The sequence below is a fragment of the Bos grunniens genome, chromosome 1 (assembly GCF_055505025.1).
Source record: "Bos grunniens cultivar Pamir isolate PY7600 chromosome 1, Bosgru_T2T1.0, whole genome shotgun sequence".
Classification (NCBI taxonomy): domain Eukaryota; kingdom Metazoa; phylum Chordata; class Mammalia; order Artiodactyla; family Bovidae; genus Bos; species Bos grunniens.
In genome coordinates, this window is record NC_141165.1 from 80,897,803 (window position 1) to 80,920,539 (window position 22,737).

Consider the following 22,737-nt stretch of genomic DNA (forward strand, 5'->3'; position numbering starts at 1 on the left):
CTCACCCATTGATTCACTTGAAGAATTTGTGCTTTAATCTCCATTTTCTGGATGTCCTCTTCTTAGAGGAGGGACACCTCCATCAGAGATATAGTAAGAGTCTCCTAGAACCTTATGCTGTGGTTATTTCTAAGTCATTTGGGTTCTTTGTGCTAAGAGATTAACAGATAAGAAAAAGAAACAATTGTATGGGTAGTTTATCCTAGCTATCAGGAGGATACTGGGCTACCAATACAAAATGGTTATATGGAGGAAGTGCTTGACATCTGTCTGACCGACTGGAATAACAGTACCCTCTTGCCCAATTTAATGGTAAACGGACAAGAGCATCAGCCAGAGCTATTTATGGCAGGAAGATCATGGTGACCAGCACATCAGATCACATATAAATGACAGTCTGAATCACTACAAGGTAAGTCACCTAGACAAGCAGGGTTGCTAGCAGAAGTTTAGGGTGCACCAAGAATGGATAATAAGCCATATAATGAGTATCAGTTGCACTCCCAAGATGAACTTCTTTGTGAACACTAAATTTTTAAAATTCTTCTGAGTTTCAACAGGAAAAAAAAAGATAAACCAGAATATTACAGGAGATATTTTCATATGAAATGAACTTATTGTTGATACAAGTGAATCTGAGCAGTGCAAGAGGTACATCTTAAGGAACACTATGAGTGATCCAAAATCCCTTTCAGGGTTAAGGCACTCATTCCCCTAACTCTTCAAGGATGGACTTCAGCGGAAAGAAGCTGCCACACCCAAGATTAATCCTACTTTGAAGGTTGGGGTACAAAAACTAAGTTCCTTACTTCAAATTTGAAGGGCAGGTCAGCTCCAGAGTTCTCCATGTGTTTGTCTGAGGGCTTTAACTGAAACACCATTTATTTTTTTCTCTTTTCCCGAATGTGCATATAGTCCCTGACATGTTTGTTCCTGAGAATATACCTAAGAAAGTCCCCTGCATGCAAATTTCTGTTTCATAAAGAAAATGACTTAGAACGCAAGGTTGTACAGACTATAAGTGACAAAGTGAATCAGAAGTCAGACTTCCAGACTGCCACTGCAGTACTCGTTCCTCTACATCTCATCGCTAGGTCCTCTCAGTAAGTTTTTTTTCAATTTATGCAAATCTTTAGTTACATATAAGTTATCTGTTTATACATCTGTGTCCCAAACTAGGATAAAAAGTTTTTGAAGACAAGAGACTGTATCATGTGTGCATTTATTTCCTAAATTGAGCAAATCTAGTGTCTCATTTTAACCACTCCATTAATATTGTATTTGTTCAATGAATAACTTTTAAATAGTTACCTTGATAGATGAACATTTTCCAGTTTATTTGAACATTGTTTTTAATAAATCATATTAAAATATGTTCTTTACAGGAATTTCAATATATTGAGTGGGCTGTTAAAAATGCCATGTTGAATGGATCTCAATCCAGAATGTAAGCATTCGTGAGATAACAAACAAACAACAACAACAACAACAAAAAAAAAAAAAAAAACAAGAGGCTGATCATGCCTTTTCTGTAGGATTTTAAAATTTTATACACATGACTAGGTTATGATTTATTAAGCACATAATGTATATCAGCTTTTAGAAAATAGCTCCAGAATTCATTCTCTCCCCTCTGCCTTTCTTTCATCTGTGAAACTGAACAAGCTAATACCAATTAGGACAGTGGGAGGATGAGAGAGAGAACAGTAAAGAATAAGAATTCATACCCAATTATAGATTTTCCCACAGAATTAAATAAGATCAATAAAAACATTGCACATAATAAACACTTCAACTAGAGGTTTTCACCAACACAGTATTCTTTTCATTGTCAAATAAAATCTTATTTTTGTTTCTTCTGGGGGAAAAATAATACAGTACTGTCCTTTCTAGCTTTCCTTTCTTTTGCTACTGCCAATGCTAGGATATTCGCCTAACCCCTTATTCCACTTCCTCCTTATTGCCTTCTATGTTTATTGATATCTTTATTTTCCTAAAATATAGTTATGAATCAGTTCAGTTCAGTTCAGTCGCTCAGTCATGTCTGACTCTTTGCGACCTCACAGATTGCAGCACTCCAGGCCTCCCTGTCCATCACCATCTCCTGGAGTTCACTCAAACTCACGTCCATCGAGTCAGTGATGCCATTCAGCCATCTCATCCTCTGTCGTCCCCTTCTCCTCCTGCCCTCAATCCCTCCCAGCGTCAGAGTCTTTTCCAAAGAGTCAACTCTTCGCATGAGGTGGCCAAAGTACTGGAGTTTCAGCTTTAGCATCATTCCTTCCAAAGAACACCCAGGGCTGATCTCCTCTAGAATGGACTGGTTGGATCTCCTTTGCAGTCCAAGGGACTCTCAAGAGTCTTCTCCAACACCACAGTTCAAAAGCATCAATTCTTTGGTGCTCAGCCTTCTTCATAGTTCAACTCTCACATCCATACATGACTACTGGAAAAACCATAGCCTTGACTAGATGGACTATTGTTGGCAAAGAAATGTCTCTGCTTTTGAATATGCTATCTAGGTTGGTCATAACTTTTCTTCCAAGGAGTAAGCATCTTTTAATTTCATGGCTGCAATCACCCCCAAAAATAAAGTCTGACACTGTTTCCCCTGTTTCCCCATCTATTTCCCATTAAGTGATGGGACCAGATGCCATGATCTTCATTTTCTGAATGTTGAGCTTTAAGCCAACTTTTTCACTCTCCTCTTTCACTTTCATCAAGAAGCTTTTTAGTTCCTCTTCACTTTCTGCCATAAGGGTGGTGTTACCTGCATAACTGAGATTATTGATATTTCTCCCGGCAATCTTGATTCCAGCTTGTGCTTCTTCCAGCCCAGTGTTTCTCATGATGTGCTCTGCATATAAGTTAAATAAGCAGGGTAACAATATACAGCCTTGACGTACTCCTTTTCCTATTTGGACCATTCAGGTATGACCTAAATCAAATCCCTTATGATTATACAGTGGAAGTGAGAAATAGATTTAAGAGACTAGATCTGATAGATAGAGGGCCTGATGAACTATGGACTGAGGTTCGTGACATTGTATAGGAGACAGGGATCAAGACCATCCCCATGGAAAAGAAATGCAAAAAAGCAAAATGCCTGTCTGGAGAGGCCTTACAAATAGCTGTGAAAAGAAGAGAAGCGAAAATCAAAGGAGAAAAGGAAAGATATAAGCATCTGAATGCAGAGTTCCAAAGAATAGCAAGAAGAGATAAGAAAGCCTTCATTAGCAATCAATGCAAAGAAATAGAGGAAAACAACAGAATGGGAAAGACTAGAGATCTCTTCAAGAAAATTAGAGATACCAAGGGAATAGTCCATGCAAAGATGGACTCGATAAAGGACAGAAATGGTATGGACCTAACAGAAGCAGAAGATATTAAGAAGAGGTGGCAAGAATACACAGAAGAACTGTATAAAAAAGATCTTCATGACCCAGATAATCACGATGGTGTGATCACTGACCTAGAGCCAGACATCCTGGAATGTGAAGTCAAGTGGGCCTTAGAAAGCGTCACTACGAACAAAGCTAGTGGAGGTGCTGGAATTCCAGTTGAACTATTTCAAACCCTGAAAGATGCTGTGAAAGTGCTACACTCAATATGCCAGCCAATTTGGAAAACTCAGCAGTGGCCACAGGACTGGAAAAGGTCAGTTTTCATTCTAATCCCAAAGAAAGGCAATGCCAAAGAATGCTCAGACTACCGCACAGTTGCACTCATCTCACACGCTAGGAAAGTGATGCTCAAAATTCTCCAAGCCAGGCTTCAGCAATACGTGAACTGTGAACTTCCAGATGTTCAAGCTGGTTTTAGAAAAGGCAGAGGAACCAGAGATCAAATTGCCAACATCTGCTGAATCATGGAAAAAGCAAGAGAGTTTCAGAAAAACATCTATTTCTACTTTATTGACTATGCCAAAGCCTTTGTGTGGATCACAATCGTTATGAATGGATAATGCTTTTTCCCAAAAGCCTGCATGAATCCTTATTTTCTAAAGTAAAGTCTAAACTCCATAAAATATTTCTGGATAAAGAGAAAGTTCTCTACATATTTTTACCACCTAATTTCTCGGCTTTGTATACCATCACTCTACTTCATGCACCGTAAATTCCTTCCTGAATGATTTTGTTCTCATCGTTTCCTTTCTTGTCAAATGATCTTCCAGCTTCCATTAGTCAAATGCCACTTCACCAATCCTTACTCTTTACTCATACTCTTGCAATAACTGTCTTAATATGGAATTAAACTCTTTCTATATTCAGTCTCCTCATCACTATTTATATTGTGTTATGTAATGTACCATTTAAAAACATGTATATTATGCTTATTTGTTTTGTCTTATCTCTCACGCTCATTGCTTTTGCTTTTCCCTCAAAGCATAGACTAGTATAGAGTGGCTAGTAAGTGATTTCTGCTAAATGAATGAGATGCAGATGAATGCTGACAATCTAATACCTGAATAACCAGCCATGGAACTAACTTCTCTCCCTTAAGACACAAGTGTCAAGTATATTTAGTGACACTTAGATGGAAAACTGTGTAAATAATGAGAAGAGAGTTTACAAATAGAAGAGTTTTCAACATTAATTGAAAGGAAGGAAATTCCAGGGAGAGGAAAGATATTGGCACAGAAGTGAATTTTTTCCACTTGCCAAAATTTCATACTCAAGTTCAGTTATAAAAGCAAGAAATCACAATATAACATATGTCACAAATTCACTGTTTTATTTAATAATGACATTAAGATTAGCATAATTCTAATTTATATCCTGAAAATATCTATCTGTAATTTCTGTTGTGTATTTGTGTTATGGTCTCTTAAGTATGTCATATAAGTTTTCTTGCTTTCCATATGTTCAATATTTTAAAGTGAGCTACAGTGCGGCTTTAACCTTAATCTTTACTACAACAATGCAAATCAGCCATAATTACACATATATTCTCTCCCTCCTATCCTCCCTTCCTGCCTCTATCCCATCCCTCCAGGTCATCACAGAGCTCCAGACTGTGATCCCTTTTCTCCACATCAACTTCTCACCAACTGACCATTTTACACCTGATACGATACATATGCTGCTGCTCCTTTCTCCATTTGTCCCTCTCGCTCCCTCTTCCACTGTGTCTACAAGTCTATTTTCTACATCTCCATCTCCATTCTTTCTTTGCAAATAATTTCATCAATATCATTTTTCTAGATTCCATATATATGCATTAATATACTATATTAGTTTTCCTCTTTCTGACTTACTTCACTCTATATAACAGGTTCTAGCTTCTTAGTAGTTGAGATGCAATTTCAGGGGCAGATTTCAGCACCTTAGTCAGAGCAATGAGATTAAGACCATTTTTAATACATTTGCACACCTTGGATCGGAGAAGGCAATGGCAACCCACTCCAGTACTCTTGCCTGGAAACTCCCATGGATGGAGGAGCCTGATGGGCTGCAGTCCATGGGGTCGCAAAGAGTCGGACACGACTGAGCGACTTCACTTTCACTTTTCACTTTCATGCATTGGAGAAGGAAATGGCAACCCACTCCAGTGTTCTTGCCTGGAGAATCCCAGGGACGGGGGAGCCTGGTGGGCTGCCATCTCTGGGGTCGTACAGAGTCGGACACGACTGAAGTGACTTAGCAGCAGCAGCAGCAGCAGCAGCACACCTTGGATACAACAGAGCAACCATTGTTTCTCTACACTACAAATAAATATTCAAAAGTAATTGGCAAACAGATGCATAAACCAGTTATAATCATTCTCTAAGTATCCATTAAAGTCTTCAACAAGCTTTGCCTTAATAATCATCCTTTTAAAAGAAATCATGTCACCCTCAAGTTGAAGAAAATATAAAGGTCATATTATCCAAATTCCTACCTCCCTTTACATATGGAGAAAGATGCCTACTTAAGTTATTATTTAAGAATAGAAAATACATAATAAAGATAAAAGGATTGCAATAGTTTAATTTTTGTAAAAAATACACATTTGTGTATAGAAGAAAAGACAAAAAATATGTATATAAACCTGTACATAGTGGTTTCAGAGTTACAATTGTTCTTTCTGCTTATCTTTGTTTTCTAATATTTCTCACATAAGCATGTGTGATTTAAAAAAAATGATTTGTAAAAATACATCATTAGCTTTCCCTCACAATGCTAAGGTGAAGCAAGAGCCTTGATAGAAATCATAGATTTAAATACATAACATACCTTATGGGTCCAATATATATTGATGATTGAGGTGATAATATAGGTAAAAAGACAAATCTGAGATCATAATGATGCTGTGAAGAAGACCCAAGTTTGATTGACCATTCTTCCCACTCACAGAGTCTTTGTTCCTTTCTAAGTGATCTACTTTCTCTTTGTACTTGTTATAGGAGTTACATAGGCTTCTCAGGTGGCTCAGGGTAAAAGAATCCACCTGCCAGTGCAGGAGACACAGGAGATGCTGTTTGGATGCCTGGATCAGGAAGATCCCCTGGAGGAGGAAATAGCAGCCCACTCCAGTATTCTTACCTAGAGAATCCCATGGACAGAGGAGCCTGGTGGGCTACAGTCCATGGGGTCGTGAAGAGTCAGACACGACCAAGTGACTGAACATGCAGATACCCACACAAGTCTCTGGCTTGGTTGTTGTTCAGTCACTCAGTGATGTCCGACCCTTTGCAGCCCCATGGACTGCAGCACTCCGGCCTCCTTGTCCACCACCAACTCCCAGAGTTTGCTCAAACTCATGTCCATTGAGTCAGTGAGGCTATCCAACCATCTCATCCTCTGTCTTCTATTTCTCTCACCATCAGGATCTTTTAAAATGAGTTGGCTCTTCACATCAGGTGGCCACAGTAATGGAGCTTCAGATTCAGCATGAGTCCTTCAAATGAATATTCGGAGTTGATTTCATTTACAACTGACTGGTTTGATTTCCTTGCAGTCCAAAGGAAAAAAAAAGAGTCTTTTCCAACACCACAGTTCAAAAGCATCAATGCTTTGATGCTCAGCCTTCTTTATGGTCCATCTCTCACATTCATACATGACTACTGGAAAAATCATAGCTTTGACAATACTCACCTTTGTCAGCAAAGTAATGTCCCTGCTTTTTAATATGCTGTCTATGTTGGTCATATCTTTTCTTCCAAGGAGCAAGAATCTTTTAATTTCATGGTTGCAGTGATAGTCTGCAGTGGTTTTGGAGCCCAAGAAAATAAAGTCTGTCACTGTTTCCTCATCTTTTTGCCATGAAGTGATGGGACTGAATGACATGATTTTAGTTTTTTGAAAGAGGAGTTTTAAGCCACTGTTTCACTCTTCTCTTTCACCTAAATCAAGAGGCTCTTTAGTTCCTCTTTGCTTTCTGCCATAAGGGTTGTGCCATCACATATCTGAAGTTATTGACAATCTTGGCAATCTTAATTCCAGCCTGTGCTTCATCCAGCTGCTCTGCATATAAGTTAAATAAGCAGGGTGACAATATACAACCTTGATATATTCCTTTCTCAGTTTGGAGCCAGTCCATTAATTGCTCCATGTCTGGTTCTAACTGTTATTTCTTGATCTGCATACAGGTTTCTTGGGAGGCAGGTACAGTTGTCTGGTATTCACATCTGCTGAAGAATTTTCCACAGTTTGTTGTGATCTACACAGTCAAAAGTTTTAGTATAGTCAATGAAGCAGATGTTTTTCTACAATTATTTTGCTTTTTCTATGATTCAATGGATGTTGGCAATTTGATCTCTGGTTCCTCTGCCATTTTTAAATCCAGCTTGTATACCTGGAAATTCTCAGTTCATGTAATGCTAAAACCTAGCTTGGAGGATTTTGAGTGTGACCTTGCTTAGCACATGAAATGAGTGCAATTGTGCAGTAATTTGAACATTCTTTGGCATTGCCTTTCTTTGTGATTGAAATGAAAACTGACATTTTCTATCTTGTGGCAACTGCTGAGTTTTCCAAATTTGCTGACATATTGAGTGTAGCACTTTAAAATCATCATCTTTTAGGGTCTGAAATAGCTCAGCTGGAATAAACTCAGAGCTCATCACCTCTACTAGCTTTGTTCATAGTGATGCTTCCTAAGGCCTACTTGACCGCACTCTAGGATATCTGGCTCTAAGTGAGTAATCACACCTTTGTGGTTATCTGGGTCATTACGATCTTTTTTGTATAGTTCTTCTGTGTATCCTCGCCACCTCTTCTTAATATCTTTTGCTTTTTTAGGTTCTTTATTGTGCCTATCTTTGCATGAAATATTCCCTTGATAGCTCTAATTTTCTTGGAGAAATCTCTAGTCTTTCCCATTCTACTGTTTTCCTCTATTTCTTTGCACTGATCACTGAGGAAGGCTTTCATATCTCTCCTTGCTGTTCTTTTGATCTCTGAATTCGAATGGGTATATCTTTCCTTTTCTCCTTTGCCTTTCATTCTCTTCGTTTTTCAGCTATTTGTAAGACCTCCTCAGACAACTCTTTTGCCTTTTTGCAGTTCTTTTTCTTGTGGATGGTTTTGATTACCACCTCCTGTCCAACGTTATGAACCTCTGTCCATAGTTCTTCAGGCATTCTGGGTATCATCTAATCCCTGGAATCTATTTGTCAGTTCCACTGTGTAATCATAATGGATTTGATTTAGGTCATGCCTGAATGGCCTAGTGATTCACCCTATGTTCTTCAATTTAAGTTTGCATTTTGCAATAAGGAGTTAATGATGTGAGCCATAGGCAGCTCTAGGTCTTGTTTTTGCTGACTGTATACAGCTTCTGCATCTTCAGCTGCAAAGAATATAATCAATCTGAATTTGGTACTGACCATCTGGCTACATCCATGTGTAGACTCTGGCTTGTTAGGGTGTTAGAATTGTGACAGTAGTGATACAAAAGAAATAGTTGATAAAATTCAGGTTTGATATTGAAGATAATATTTCTGAAGATAATAAGATCAACTGGGAAATAAAATTACTTTCCAGGCCTGGTTGTAATTAATAGGATTAATGATAGGCAAGTTGAAACAAAAAAAGAAGGAGGGAAGTAGAGGGAAAGCAAAGCAGATGATCAGGGATTTGTTACAATATGTGACTTCTTAGAGATTAGAAGCATGCTAAAAGAGTAAGATGAATTACAATGACATAAATAATAAAGGTTCTGACCTGCTTTTTATTTAAGATTCTGGATAAAAATTGAATTCTAGGGTCCCTGCCACACAGCAAAGTAAACTTGACTCCTTCTCTAGAAAAAGTTATATATTATACAACATTTTGTTTATCTACACACATACCCGTGTGGATTCCTGATCATTGTATATTATAGACTTTGGCTGATTTTCATTTTAATCAATTAATATAAGCAGTATCTAAAACATAATAAAGATTTTGATATTAATTTTAATAGTAGTATTGTTTTATTCAAAAGTGATGAAGAATTAGAAATGCATAATTGGATGGTGAATAAAATGACCTCATTAACTAAGGATCTGGAATGCTTATTTCCTATGGCTTAAAAATCATCTCATCTGGGAAGAAAATAGCTCAAGTATTTGTTGCCTAAATGTTTAACTCTATCATACAACATGTTTTTCATTTTTATTCCTTGGCAATTCATTGCTTTGGGACAATGAGAATCTATCACATATTCAGCACCATGAACTCCATTCATTATCTTTTATTGTCACTTCTCTTTAGCTTTTTGGCAAATTATTTTGGTTTGGATATTAACAGAAACATAAATGAGAATAAAACATGTCATCCAAATTTTCCATCCTCAACTGTCCCCTCCCCAAAAAAGTTTGTATTGTTTATCTCATTTCTGCTTTTTGCTTTGTTCATGTATACATTTTCATTAAATTGTTTCAGATGATGAAGCTATAATTATGTTTTATTATAGTATTTTTATTATTTAATATATATTTCTTAGTCACTTCCTTTGTATATAAATATTACATGCAAAATACATAGGCAAATATGCATATATGAAAATGCAGTGTGTTTTCAGGAAAACTTTTACAAGCTGTAACTTGAGGGTAACTAATAGTACAAGAAAAGTTATTGATTAATATTTTGCACAGAAGCAATGTTTTACATGCTTTCATCAAACTAAAAAATTAATTTGCAGGTGACAATAGAAACAGCTTTAGAGAAAAAAACAAATTGATATTGCTTCAGATTTCTAGATGGGTTATCACTTTTTATTAATATTTTAAGCAAATAGAGAAAACACAAAAGGAAACTTCAAAATGTTCACATATATAAAGTGAATTTTAAAACACTTAAATCATTGCTCATTTTTGGATATAAATCAAAAACAACTGATCATTTCAACTACCTGTATCCCCATAACTTTGTCTTTGAAGGGTCTGCCTGACTCTGTCTTGACAAATTAAGAGCATTTTTTTTAAAAAGTCTAAAAAAATTGGACTTCTTTATGAGTTACTATATTAACATCATGTAAATAGGCATGAAAATTATGATTAAAGTATTTTAAGGATGCAAATAACATATTTAAATTATTGCTTTTATTCTTTTGAATGCCATAGGTGGTACCCACTTCTATTATTAATAATACATCTGTGGAGTCAGTAATAGGTTTCACTGTACAGAAATTTCTGCTAGATTACAAAAATATAGATTTTACTTCATAAAAAATCTACTCTGAAGTCACTCGGCTAGTGATCACTCCCTGAAAAGACCTCACCCCTTTCCCTCTGGAGCTTCTCTTCTCTTTATTTTCCTCCTACATCTAGCTTTACTGACTCAATTCTAACTTAATTTCCAATGAATGTCTCAACATGCCTCCCATGACCCCTTTCTTAGTTTCTCTCCACTCACCAATTTACAAACTCTTCTGAGACATGGGCCATAGTCCCTGGAACATTAAATTGCACTTTGAACATAAGAGGAAAACAGAGGGCATTTCCTAATTTGAATCAATGGAAATATGTAAAAGTGGCTTTAAGATGTAACATTCTATGCAGTATGAATTTTTTTTACTTGAGAATTAAATTGGACGGACATTTACTCTGTGTGAAGATTGTGAGAAATGACAGAATCTTAACTTACACATGATTCTTAAAAATTAAATGATGATGTCACAAACTTATGAGACAAGGAAAACATTATCTCCATTTTATAGGTGAATACACTGAGGCTGAAGAAGGTTAAATTAATTCCTGAGGTACTACAGTTGTGAGAGAGGAAGCTCCATTTGTTGACTAGAGTCCTTTCTTTTTCCATAATATCACTGAGATGTAGGAAAGTAAGTCTTTTGTCTGTATTCTGATCTACTGACACAAATAAATGCTAATCATTAGCATAGATATTAAACAATCTTCCTGAAGTCCTTTCCAAGGCCAATGGAAGGATGTTCTTTACATTTGTTGGAGGGTTATTTTGGAGGTCCAGCCCTTTCTCTTCCTTTGTTAATAACAGGACAGCTCACAAGAAATGTAATTTATTCACTGTTTCCAAAGAGAGTATATTCTACAAACCTACAGTCATCAAGACAGTATGGTACTGGCACAAAACCAGAAATACATACCAATGAAACAAAATAGAAAGCCCAGAAATAAACCCATGCACCTATAAGTTCCTTGTTTTTGACAAAGGAGGCAAGAATATACAATAGGGCAAAGACAACCTCTTCAATAAGTGATGCTGGGGAAACTGGAGAGCTACATGTAAAAGAATGAGATTAGAACACTTCCTAAAACCATACACAAAGATAAACTCATAATGGATTAAAGACCTAAATGTAAGACCAGAAACTATAAAACCCTTAGAGGAAAACATAAGCAGAACACTCGACATAATTCAAAGCAAGATCCTCTATGACCCATCTCCTAGAGTAATGGAAATAAAAACAAAAGTAAACAAGTGGGATCTGATTAAACTGAAAAGCTTTTGCACAGCAAAGGAAACTATAAGCAAGGTGAAAAGACAACCCTCAGAATGGGAAAAAATAATAGCAAATGAAACAACTGACAAAGGATTAATTTCCAAAATACACAAGCAGTTCATACAACTTAATACCAGAAAAACAAACAACCCAATAAAAGGTGGGGAAAATATCTAAACAGACATTTCTCCAAAGAAGACATACAGATGGTTAACAAACAAATGAAAAGATGCTTAACATTGCTTATTATTAGAGAAACGTGAATCAAAACTACAATGAGATATCACCTCACACCAGTCAGAATGACCATCATCAAAAAGTCTACGACAATAAATGTTGCAGAGGGTGTGGAGAAAAGGGAACCCTCTTGCACTGTTGGTGGGAATGTAAATTGATACAGCCACTGTGGAAGACAGTATGGAGATTCTTTTAAAAACTAGGAATAAAACCACCATATGTCCCAGAAATTCCACTCCTAGGCATATACCCTGAGGAAACCAAAAGACACATGTCCCCCATCTTGAAAAAGACACATGTACCCCATTGTTCATTGCAGCACTGTTTACAATAGCTAAAACATAGATGTCCATTGAGAGATGAATGGATAAAGAAGAGGTGGTACATATACACAATGTAATATTACTCAGTCATAAGAAGGAACACATTTTAGTCAGTTCTAATGAGGTGGATGAACCTAGAGCCTACTATACAGAATAAAGTAAATCAGAATGAAAAAGATAAATATCGTATACTGAAAGTGAAAGAGGAGAGTAAAAAAGTTGGCTTAAAGCTCAACATTCAGAAAATGAAGATCATGGCATCTGGTCCCATCACTTCATGGGAAATTGATGTGGAAACAGTGGAAACAATGTCAGACTTTATTTTTCTGGGCTCCAAAATCACTGCAGATGTTGACAGCAGCCATGAAATTAAAAGACACTTACTCCTTGGAAGGAAAGTTATGACCAACCTAGATAGCATATTCAAAAGCAGAGACATTACTTTGCCAACAAAGGTCCATCTAGTTAAGGCTATGGTTTTTCCAGTAGTCATGTATGGATGTGAGAGTTGGACTGTGAAGAAAGCTGAGCGCCGAAGAATTGATGCTTTTGAACTGTGGTGTTGGAGAAGACTCTTGAGAGTCCCTTGGACTGCAAGGAGATCCAACCAGTCCATTCTAGAGGAGATCGGCCCTGGGTGTTCTTTGGAAGGAATGATGCTAAAGCTGAAACTCCAGTACTTTGGCCACCTCATGCGAAGAGTTGACCCATTGGAAAAGACTCTGATGCTGGGAGGGATTGGGGGCAGGAGGAGAAGGGGACTACAGAGGATGAGATGGCTGGAAGGCATCACCGACTCGATGGACGTGAGTTTGCGTGAACTCCAGGAGTTGGTGATGGACAGGGAGGCCTGGTGTGCTGCGATTCATGGGGTTGGACACGACTGAGAGACTGAACTGAACTGAATGTATATATACAGAATCTAGAAAGATGATACCAAAGAATTTATTTGCAGGGCAGCAGTGGAGAAAGAGACAAAGAAAATAGATTTATGGATGTGGGGAGAGGGCAGAAGAGAGTGAGATGTACGGAGAGAGTAGCATGGAAACTTACATTACCATATGTAAAATAGATAGCCAATGGGGAATTTGCTGTATGGCTCAGGAAACTCAAACAGGGGCTCTGTATCAACCTAGAGGGGTGGGATGGGGAGGGAGATGGGAGAGAGGTTCAAAAAGGAGGGGATATATGTATACCTATGGCTGGCTGATTCATGTTGAGCTTTGAGAGAAAACCACAGGATTCTATAAAGCAATTATCCTTCAATTAAAAAAATTAATAATTTTAAATAAAAAAGCATATTAATTAAAAATATTGCTTTTCCTTCTGGCTTACTTCACTCTGTATAATAGGCTCCAGTTTCATCCACCTCATTAGAACTGATTCAAATGTATTCTTTTTAATGGCTGAGTACTACTCCATTGTGTATATGTACCACTGCTTTCTTATCCATTCATCTGCTGATGGACATCTAGGTTGCTTCCATGTCCTGGCTATTATAAACAGTGCTGCGATGAACATTGGGGTACACGTGTCTCTTTCCCTTCTGGTTTCCTCAGTGTGTATGCCCAGCAGTGGGATTGCTGGATCATAAGGCAGTTCTATTTCCAGTTTTTTAAGGAGTCTCCACACTGTTCTCCATAGTGGCTGTACTAGTTTGCATTCCCACCAACAGTGTAAGAGGGTTCCCATTTCTCCACACCCTCTCCAGCATTTATTGCTTGTAGAGTTTTGGTGATGTATAGAACAGTCTTATGGACTCTGTGGGAGAGGGAGAGGGTGGGAAGATTTGGGAGAATGACATTGAAACATGTAAAATATCATGTAAGAAATGAGTTGCCAGTCCAGGTTTGACGCACGATACTGGATGCTTGGGGCTAGTGCACTGGGATGACCCAGAGGGATGGTATGGGGAGGGAGGAGGGAGGAGGGTTCAGGATGGGGAACACATGTATACCTGTGGCAGATTCATTTTGATATTTGGCAAAACTAATACAATTATGTAAAGTTTAAAAATAAAATAAACTTTAAGAAAAAAAATAAAATAAAAGCACACACAAAAAAATATTGTAGAAATTTGGAGTGAGGACAGTAGGGTGGGCTAGGTAGACTACTTATGAGCCTTAAAATCAAAAGAAGAAAAAGACTAGGTCTCTGGCCATATGCTGCCCTGCTCCCACAGGAAGCTGGGATGCCTGGGGTGCACCACACTCTCCCAGTGGATGCAGCAGGGGCTGCACTGTGCAGATGCCAGTTTCACATCCCACACTTCTCCACACTCCTCTGTGGGTCAGGGGTGAAAGAAGATTGCAAGGTGGCAAATCTCGGGAGACTAACATGAAAGGAGGGCGTGATTCGGCCTTTTGCCTGATTGTAATGAGGCATTTTGATTTCTCACTTCACACTCATTACAGGGCTTCTCCTGCTCTTGGTTTCAGAGCAACTAGAGAGCCCTGAGGGAACAGTGCCTTTAGAATGCTCCTAATTACAGATCTGAGATCTTGAGCCTTATCCCAGAAGGACCATCCTTTGAGTACTAAGGACCCTCTGGAAGTAAGAAAGTTACTTTGAAACATCTTTTCTGTGCCTTATTATTTCAGATTATAAACCTGGAAAAGAGATGAGAAAGAAACATCTGCTCTGCCCCACCCCTGAAAAAGTATCATTTAACTCCTGATTTCCAGGAGAGAATAGAATGTTCCCTGTGTTTTAGAAGAAGTGGTCTCAGCATTATAAATATGCTTCCTCAACTATTTTGCTATTCCTTAGAGTTATACTTAAAAGGATTGAAAGGAGAAAAGTGAAAGAAAGTGAAAGTCACTCAATCCTATATGATTCTTTGCCACCCCAAGAACTGTAGTCCACCAGGCTCCTCTGTTCATAGAATTATCCAGACCAGAACACTAAAGTGGGTAGCCATTCCCTTCCCCAGGGGATCTTACTAACCTAGGAATCGAACCCAGGTCTCCTGCATTGCAGGTGGATTCTTTACCAAGTGAGCCACCAGGGAAATTATAGTTAAAGGAGAAGGAATGCTGTTATTACTTCAACAGGAATAAAGTCTGTTTCCTGTACAAAGGGAGAAAGAAAGAGATTTCATCAACCTTGCTTATAAACTGCTACTTTAAGCTTCTATATTAGCAGCACAGAGAGATCAGAGAGAGATTTATTTCTCTTATCTTCCTTTCATTTAAGAAGTACATTAATTTTTTTCACTTCTCTTTTAATCTCAAATTTATACAGTAGTTTTCAATTTTTAGACTTTCCCTTTTTTTTTAAATGATGGAGGATGAATTAAGTCTTTTGTGAGTAATCCCTTTTAACATTGGGATTAAGAGAGCTTGGACCACAGAAAGATTTCTGATGAAATAAGCAAAAATTTCTACTTCCAAGTCTCTAGCTCTGAGACCTATAATAGTCTATAACAGATTGCAGACTGTAAATATATTTACTTGTCCCAAATATCATGATTGTATAATATAGGAAAAAAAAAGTTATGTCTGAAGTCAGTGCCCAGGGTTTAGTTCAGGCCTAAATTTCTTGTTACAACTTGAACTATAAAACACTTAGAGCCAGTTTTCTCATTTGTAAAGTAGAAATCAGGATATTTCTAACAGACTGTATTATGACATGAATTTTCAAGTTTATTTAGCATGAGATTTAGAGGTGGTTGTCTCCAAGAAGAAAGAAAAAAATAAAAATCCCTGTAGAGAAACCAAGTAAAATGTGAATTACTCATTACTGGAAATCTGTGTAAAAATGATTATTGACATGATATGTGAGTCTCAAATTATTTCTCTTGATATTAATTTTCCCCTTAGGGATAGATAGATATATTAATATCTCTTGATATTAATTTTCCCCTAGGGCTTCTTATAGTGATCTCAGGGGAAAATCTCCTCACAGTTTTTATGTGCAGACACCCAAATATTTTCATAATCTCCCTTGGTATGACTGAGAACAGCCTGGAACATTAACTGAGGTTTTATTCATTTTGGAAGGGAGGGCTTATGATGCGAACAATAAAGAGAATGTTACATAACTGTACAATAGTTCATGGGATATAACGAGTTGCTCTTCACGTTCATATCGCCTATCTCATCCTGGTTTCTGCCAAACTTTTGTGTAGTGAGTACTATCTTAACTCCATTCCAGAATCCATTCCTAATCATCAGTTTTCCTTGAGATCCCAAACCAGATTCCTGACAATATTGGTTGAGCACTTAGATCCAGCCATATCTGAAGCACAGACTTTTACTTATGAAGGTTAATTATTCTCTTGCTTTGATTAAGCTTATTTAAGCTTTTTCTCTCATTTATAGCCATGTTAGTTGAGCACATATTTTATCCTTATATCTTCTGCAGAGCGTGGCACAGACTACATCTGTCAAATGAGTGACAATTATTAGTCATACCACTATTTGGAAATTAAAATATATATTTTTCTATTGCCAAACTTATGGCAGATATGAATACAGAAAACTTGTTCTTAGCCTGTTGCTCATTCACTGAAAAATTTTCTTTTTTTTTTTTTTTAAATTTTCTAAAATAAGGCCAAAAATATAGGATTCAGTTTTTTGCCCTTTATTTATTTATTAGATATAAATTCATTACAAAATTGACACATATAATTAAAAATATTTTAAATCATAAACATAAAAATCATTTAAAATATTAAGTGTTAAATTGTATTTTACATTTATAGAATATCCATTGTAACAATTATAACTGGATGTCTGGTTATGTTCATGTAACAACAAATGTAGACAAAAATATGACAAATATGTTATGAAATATACCATATATTTGTAACTTATAAACCAATTTTATTTGGTTTATTAATTTTTTAAATGATGCATTTATTATTTATTTATCTTATGTGAATCTTTTGGTAAGCTGAAACAAATGTAAATCACACATCTTGACTTACAGGCAAGAAATAAATGTATCAAAAAATTATAACAGATTAACTCTGTACTTAATAGGTCAGTTATTGAATTGATTTATCACGCTTTTTAAAAATTTTGCTGTTCTCTTGAAACAGATCAGAGAAATTATTTTCATTGATTAACATAGTTTCTTTTCTTCAAAATTTTCAAAATTATAGTTTAGCATCACTGTAATGTTAAACACTCCCATTCATTAAATGTCACCTGCATAAATAAATTTTGCAATTGCCTTTATTTTCCAGATGCTCATGAGATACAAGTATGATTTATTTTCAGATGACCAGAGGACACTGGAAATGTCATCAATATTAAAAACTGATACTGGATTCTAATTTCTATCGGAGGTAAAGAGTGCTATACACAAAAAGCACTTGACCTTTTAGGCCACTTAACACCTGGAATGTATCCTAGATAAAGAATGAACTCTAAATGCTGAAAATATTGGTCTGGCCACATATATTGTACAAAACAGGTGCACATCAAATGAGTATGCTTAAAATCCAGGAGAAGAAAATGTTTAGAAAATGTTATGCACAATATAAAAATATTCATTGCAATCACAAAAGTGCTATTTAATTTTTATTTTACACTTTATATTAGTAAAATATTAACTCTGGTTTGCTGGATGGGCATAGTAAGACCATAAAGTTAGAACATATACTCAAGTGAGAAAAATTTCTAATTTTTTAAACATCAGCAAAATAATATTCTATACATAATTCAAGTGAATATCAAATACCTATAGATGTGATTGTGAGAATAAGTGGTAATTTTCTCCCATATAAGCCAGAGCAAGTTATCATTTACCACAAATGTGCTGTAATTTCTTTAAACTGGCCTGAGACCAAGTTTCATTTAAAAGCTATTACATTTTATGTGGCTTTGTTTTATGTACCCAAATGTGCTGAGCCTGGATGCTTCCTCATAGTACCTAACACATGATAAAGCACATAAAAATGCAAAATAATTATTCACTGACTAATCAATTTTGTTTTACTGCTTGATCATTTATACTTTCAAAATATTTATGTTGCTTTGTTGATTCCTACTACTATAGTACAGTCAATTCTAATTCTTAAGTTTGTTATTAAAAAGAGATAAATTTTACCCATACAGGGAACCGATTCTAGAATGTAAAAGGAACTTTTTTATTTTGGATTTTGTGTTTAGAAAATAGAATGTGTTCTATTTATTCTTAAATCATAAAATATATTTGATTCCCCTTCACAGATTATAGAGAAAACTGGGTAGTAGCAAAGCTTTATGACAAAGATTATTTGTTCACATCACCAAAATAAAGCAAAAACCAAACAGCAGCAACAAAAAAATGAAAGGTATCTCTTAGTTGCAAAGAATTCCAAATAGAATACTCATGCTCTTAGGCACTGACTGTACAGGCAACTTAATGAAGGGCTTCCCTTGTGGCTCAGTTGATAAAGAATTTGCCTGCAATGTGGGAGACCTGGGTTCCCTGGGTTGGGAGGATCCCCTGGAGAAGGAAAAAGCTACCCACTCCAGTATTCTGGCCAGGAGAATTCCATGTACTGTATAGTCCACGAGGTTGCAAAGAGTTGGACACGACTGAGCAACTTTCACTCACTAGGCACTGGCTGTGCAGACAACTTAATGAAGGGCAGAATAAAGAAAAAATGGGAAGGGCATTCAACATGATGGGTTTTATTATCAACTGAAGCTTGGTCCCCCCAAAATAATAGGTGCCCATCTTTGAAATGTAAAATATTCTAGAAAGGATAGGGAGCTTGAGGAATTGGAAAGAAAAACTAGCATGAGCATGAAGAATATGTTTAATTTAGAGAGAGACATCTTTTATGTCAATATTTCCATTAAATCTATGCACACTTATTTGAAAAATAATGTCTATATTTTTTAGATTCATGTTCTCACACAATTAGATTGATTTAACCCCAAAATGGATTCATACCAGGAAAAGAATACTGTGATCAGAGCAATGACTTCTAGTGTTAACTACAAGTGGCTCACATTAAAAAAAATTATAAATAAAAAAGTTCATCCAACATATCTACAGTGCCAATCAAAACTAGAGAATAGTGCCCTGGGATGACAATGTTAGGATAAAGCTGATGGGACCCAGGCTTGATTTATAGAATGTTAGAGATTATCTAGTCTGACTTCTATATTCTACAGCTCAGAAAACTGAATGTTCATACCAGGGAAGTAGCTTTCTCAAGGTCACAGCAGATGAGTGGGTCTAAGTCTCATGAGGGTACCCACAGCGTCTAACGTGTTCACATTTTATCACTACCTCATAGCATGATGCCTGGTACGAACTGTGCTGGTGTTCTACACCAACACCACCAATAGTTGGTGTTCTACAAATATTTTGGGTGTATTGATGAATGAAAAGATGAACACATGAATGACTGAATGGATGAGTAATACAATGTCAGGGCTAGGCTAGACTATACTCTCAGGAATAGAAGTTTATCAGCATCTAAGCAGTTTAGGACAGTGACTTATTCTGTTACCACAAGTCCCTCAAAAAATGTTCTTGTTTGAGTCACGTTGGTTACAGATAAAATGCCAGGTGCCCACAGAAGCTGATACACTATGCAGGAAAGTGTATAATTTTAAATATCTTTTATATTTTAATTTATCAGTGTTGTTGCTTATTAGTAGAGTTATAGTATTTGAAGAAATATGTCAATTCCACCATGGGACACTCAACAAACTGTCTCATATAACGTTACTTATACCTATATTATGTCTTCAGGAACAACGATGGGCAAAGATACTTGTTTCAACCCCACCCTCAGATATTTGAACACCTAATAGCAGGTACTTTGAGCAATTAAAATGCTCATTTCAAAAGCAGTTTTTAGAAATGAAGAGGAACAGAAGAGAAGTAAAACTGAGAAGGTGAAGGCTGCAAACATTTAAACTGCTTGATGAGAGAAGAAAAGCTGTTAGACTTGTTATAATTGGAACAGCACATTTAGGTCTCAAAGGAATATTCAGGCATTTGGAAAATACCTTTTCAAGTAAAAGGCCAAGGGAGGAAGTCAACAGCAGGTGGGGGTGTGTAAACAAGTCAAATTTAGGTGAAAGAAGAGCAGGCATGTTTCATTATGGATTCTTGGAAGCCATTCCCTGCAGATTTAAGCGGGTAATTGAGAGTGACATTTAAAGTGGCAGGAGACTGTCTGGGCAATAGCTTGTGTTTTCCACATAGTCAGGTTCAAGTGCAAGAGGGGTCTTGTAAACAGAGTTCATGGCAGTCCTTTGTGATAGAAGAGGGTGTCACTAAGACTGCTTAGGGACCCAGGTAAACTTCCAGCCTCCCTCTTCATCTCGACGAACAAAGGCTTGTCCCTGGTGGAAGGAGTGCGTTTTCACATTACAGTGAGGGCTCAAGGATGTGGAAAAGGCCATCTCTGTCTTATTGGGTGACACATCAGAAGTATAGTAAGGAAGAGTTTGTAGTCCTCCTGGAGGATTTGAAAGTTGAGAAAGGAAGTGAAAATCTTCACTGTGGTTGGCAGTGCCTGGCAAGGGGGTAGTTCTATCACCTCCATAGTCAATTGGCAGATCTTCCCCAGGGGCATTGGGATAATCAATTGCCTCATCCAGAAACTGGGGAAATGTGCTAGTGGTCTGTCTGGCATGAGACGAGAGGGCACTGTAGTTAGCTGATGAGGTGTCATCAATGGTGTTGAGGTCTTTTAACCCCAGTGTCTGAAGAACCCAGGGATCCACAGGGGGTCCATGTTGTCCACAGTTAGCAAATTCACTAGCAAGGCTTCTCTTGGCATTTTTATGATGGGGAATCTCAGGAGGAAAATATCTTTGCTCTTTGGGTTTCCTCTTCCCCTTTCTGAATTTTCTACATGCTTTGGAGAACTCATCTGATGACAGCAATTTCTGGGGAAATAGTATTTGAAAATACAATCAGAGGGATGGTATGGGGAGGGAGGAGGGAGGAGGGTTCAGGATGGGGAACACATGTATACCTGTGGCAGATTCATTTTCATATTTGGCAAAACTAATACAATTATGTAAAGTTTAAAAATAAAATAAAATTAAAAAAAAAATACAATCAATCACCCAACATCATTTTCTTTACTATTGTCAAATATTTACTAGTTACATTAATTCCCTACAAAACTTGAATACATTTTTATTTTCTCATACAAAGCAAAACTGATTGGATTAACCTGTCTTTAAGTTAAAATCTATGATGACATGTTACCACTTAGAAATTCCAATTCATATTATTGTACTAGTCATTTAAAAGTTGAAGGGAGTAAATGATGTCTTTAAAATTTCAGTTCAGGGAAGTAATGATTATTGTTTCTATGGCAATAATAACAACTATCATGTACTGAGGTACATGCATGACCTCATTTTATGTAGATGCTATTGAAATCTTCTTTAATGAGGAAACAGGCAGAAGCACATTAGTGACTTGCTAAGGATTGCTCAACCTAGATTTAAACCTAAGCCATCTGAATCTAGATTGAACCACTGATTAAAAGGCTAGGGAACACTCTTTCTCTAATTTTACTAACTTTCATAGCACTCCCATGTGATATGTATCATATTATTCTAAATCTTGGAAAATTGAGAACAAGAGAGAAAAAATTGCCTAATTAATATCACTTACTGCTTTGATAACTGTCTTTTTTTACAGAATAGTGGCTGAAGATCGGAGCCCGGGCTAATAACTGTGAGCTATACGCTGTTTTCTTAACAAAGCAAACAGAATTCTGAAGAAACTAATATAGTGGGTTTTCTTCTCTAAACTGTTATATCTGGTAAGAGTTGTAAGCAATATGATTGAATTAGATAAATAATGTAGCTTGCCTAGAAGTAAGGTAAAGATTGATGATAAAACAATAATGGTAAGAGAATGGCAAAGAGATAATTTAAAAAATACAAAACCTCTCAAAAGGAAGAATAACAAAAAGGGACTAATGGCAAACTATCCATGAGTTAGAAACATTTTAAAGGGTAAGAACACAATGTTCATTAAAAGGTTATGTCACTGGCTATGTCTAATCATCAGTTAAGAGATTTCAGCTCCATTCGGCTCCAGCCATATTTATAACATTTAGAGCTGGAAAGATTCTTGAAAGATCTTTTTAGTCCATCCACTTACAAATGAACTAAATAAGGCCCCAAGTGAGAGACTGATTTACCTAAAGTCAAACAGACAATTGAAAGAAACCCATGTCTCTCAGATCTAATTCCCACCTCAATGTTTCAACCATCTAACTCTATCTTAGGATTAATTTCTGTTGTCTCAGCAGCCCCTTTGACTGGTTTTTGATTCTTTAGCAACTCCTTTTGTAACATTATGGCTA

General features: G+C 36.6%; 1 protein-coding gene across 2 annotated transcripts in view; it reads right to left on the reverse strand.

The window, feature by feature from the left end:
- GMNC (geminin coiled-coil domain containing) overlaps positions 1-22,737 on the reverse strand; it is a 48,873-nt gene that overhangs the window by 19,675 nt on the left and 6,461 nt on the right. The window contains exon 5 of one of the 2 annotated variants that reach the window (XM_086319571.1): positions 1,204-21,295. The exons of the other annotated variant lie outside the window; for it this stretch is intronic. Coding sequence (XP_086175697.1) covers positions 20,678-21,295 — 618 coding nt within the window. The 3' untranslated portion in view covers positions 1,204-20,677. Of the gene's footprint in view, positions 1-1,203; positions 21,296-22,737 lie in introns of those variants that run through there. 2 annotated transcript variants of the gene reach the window in all.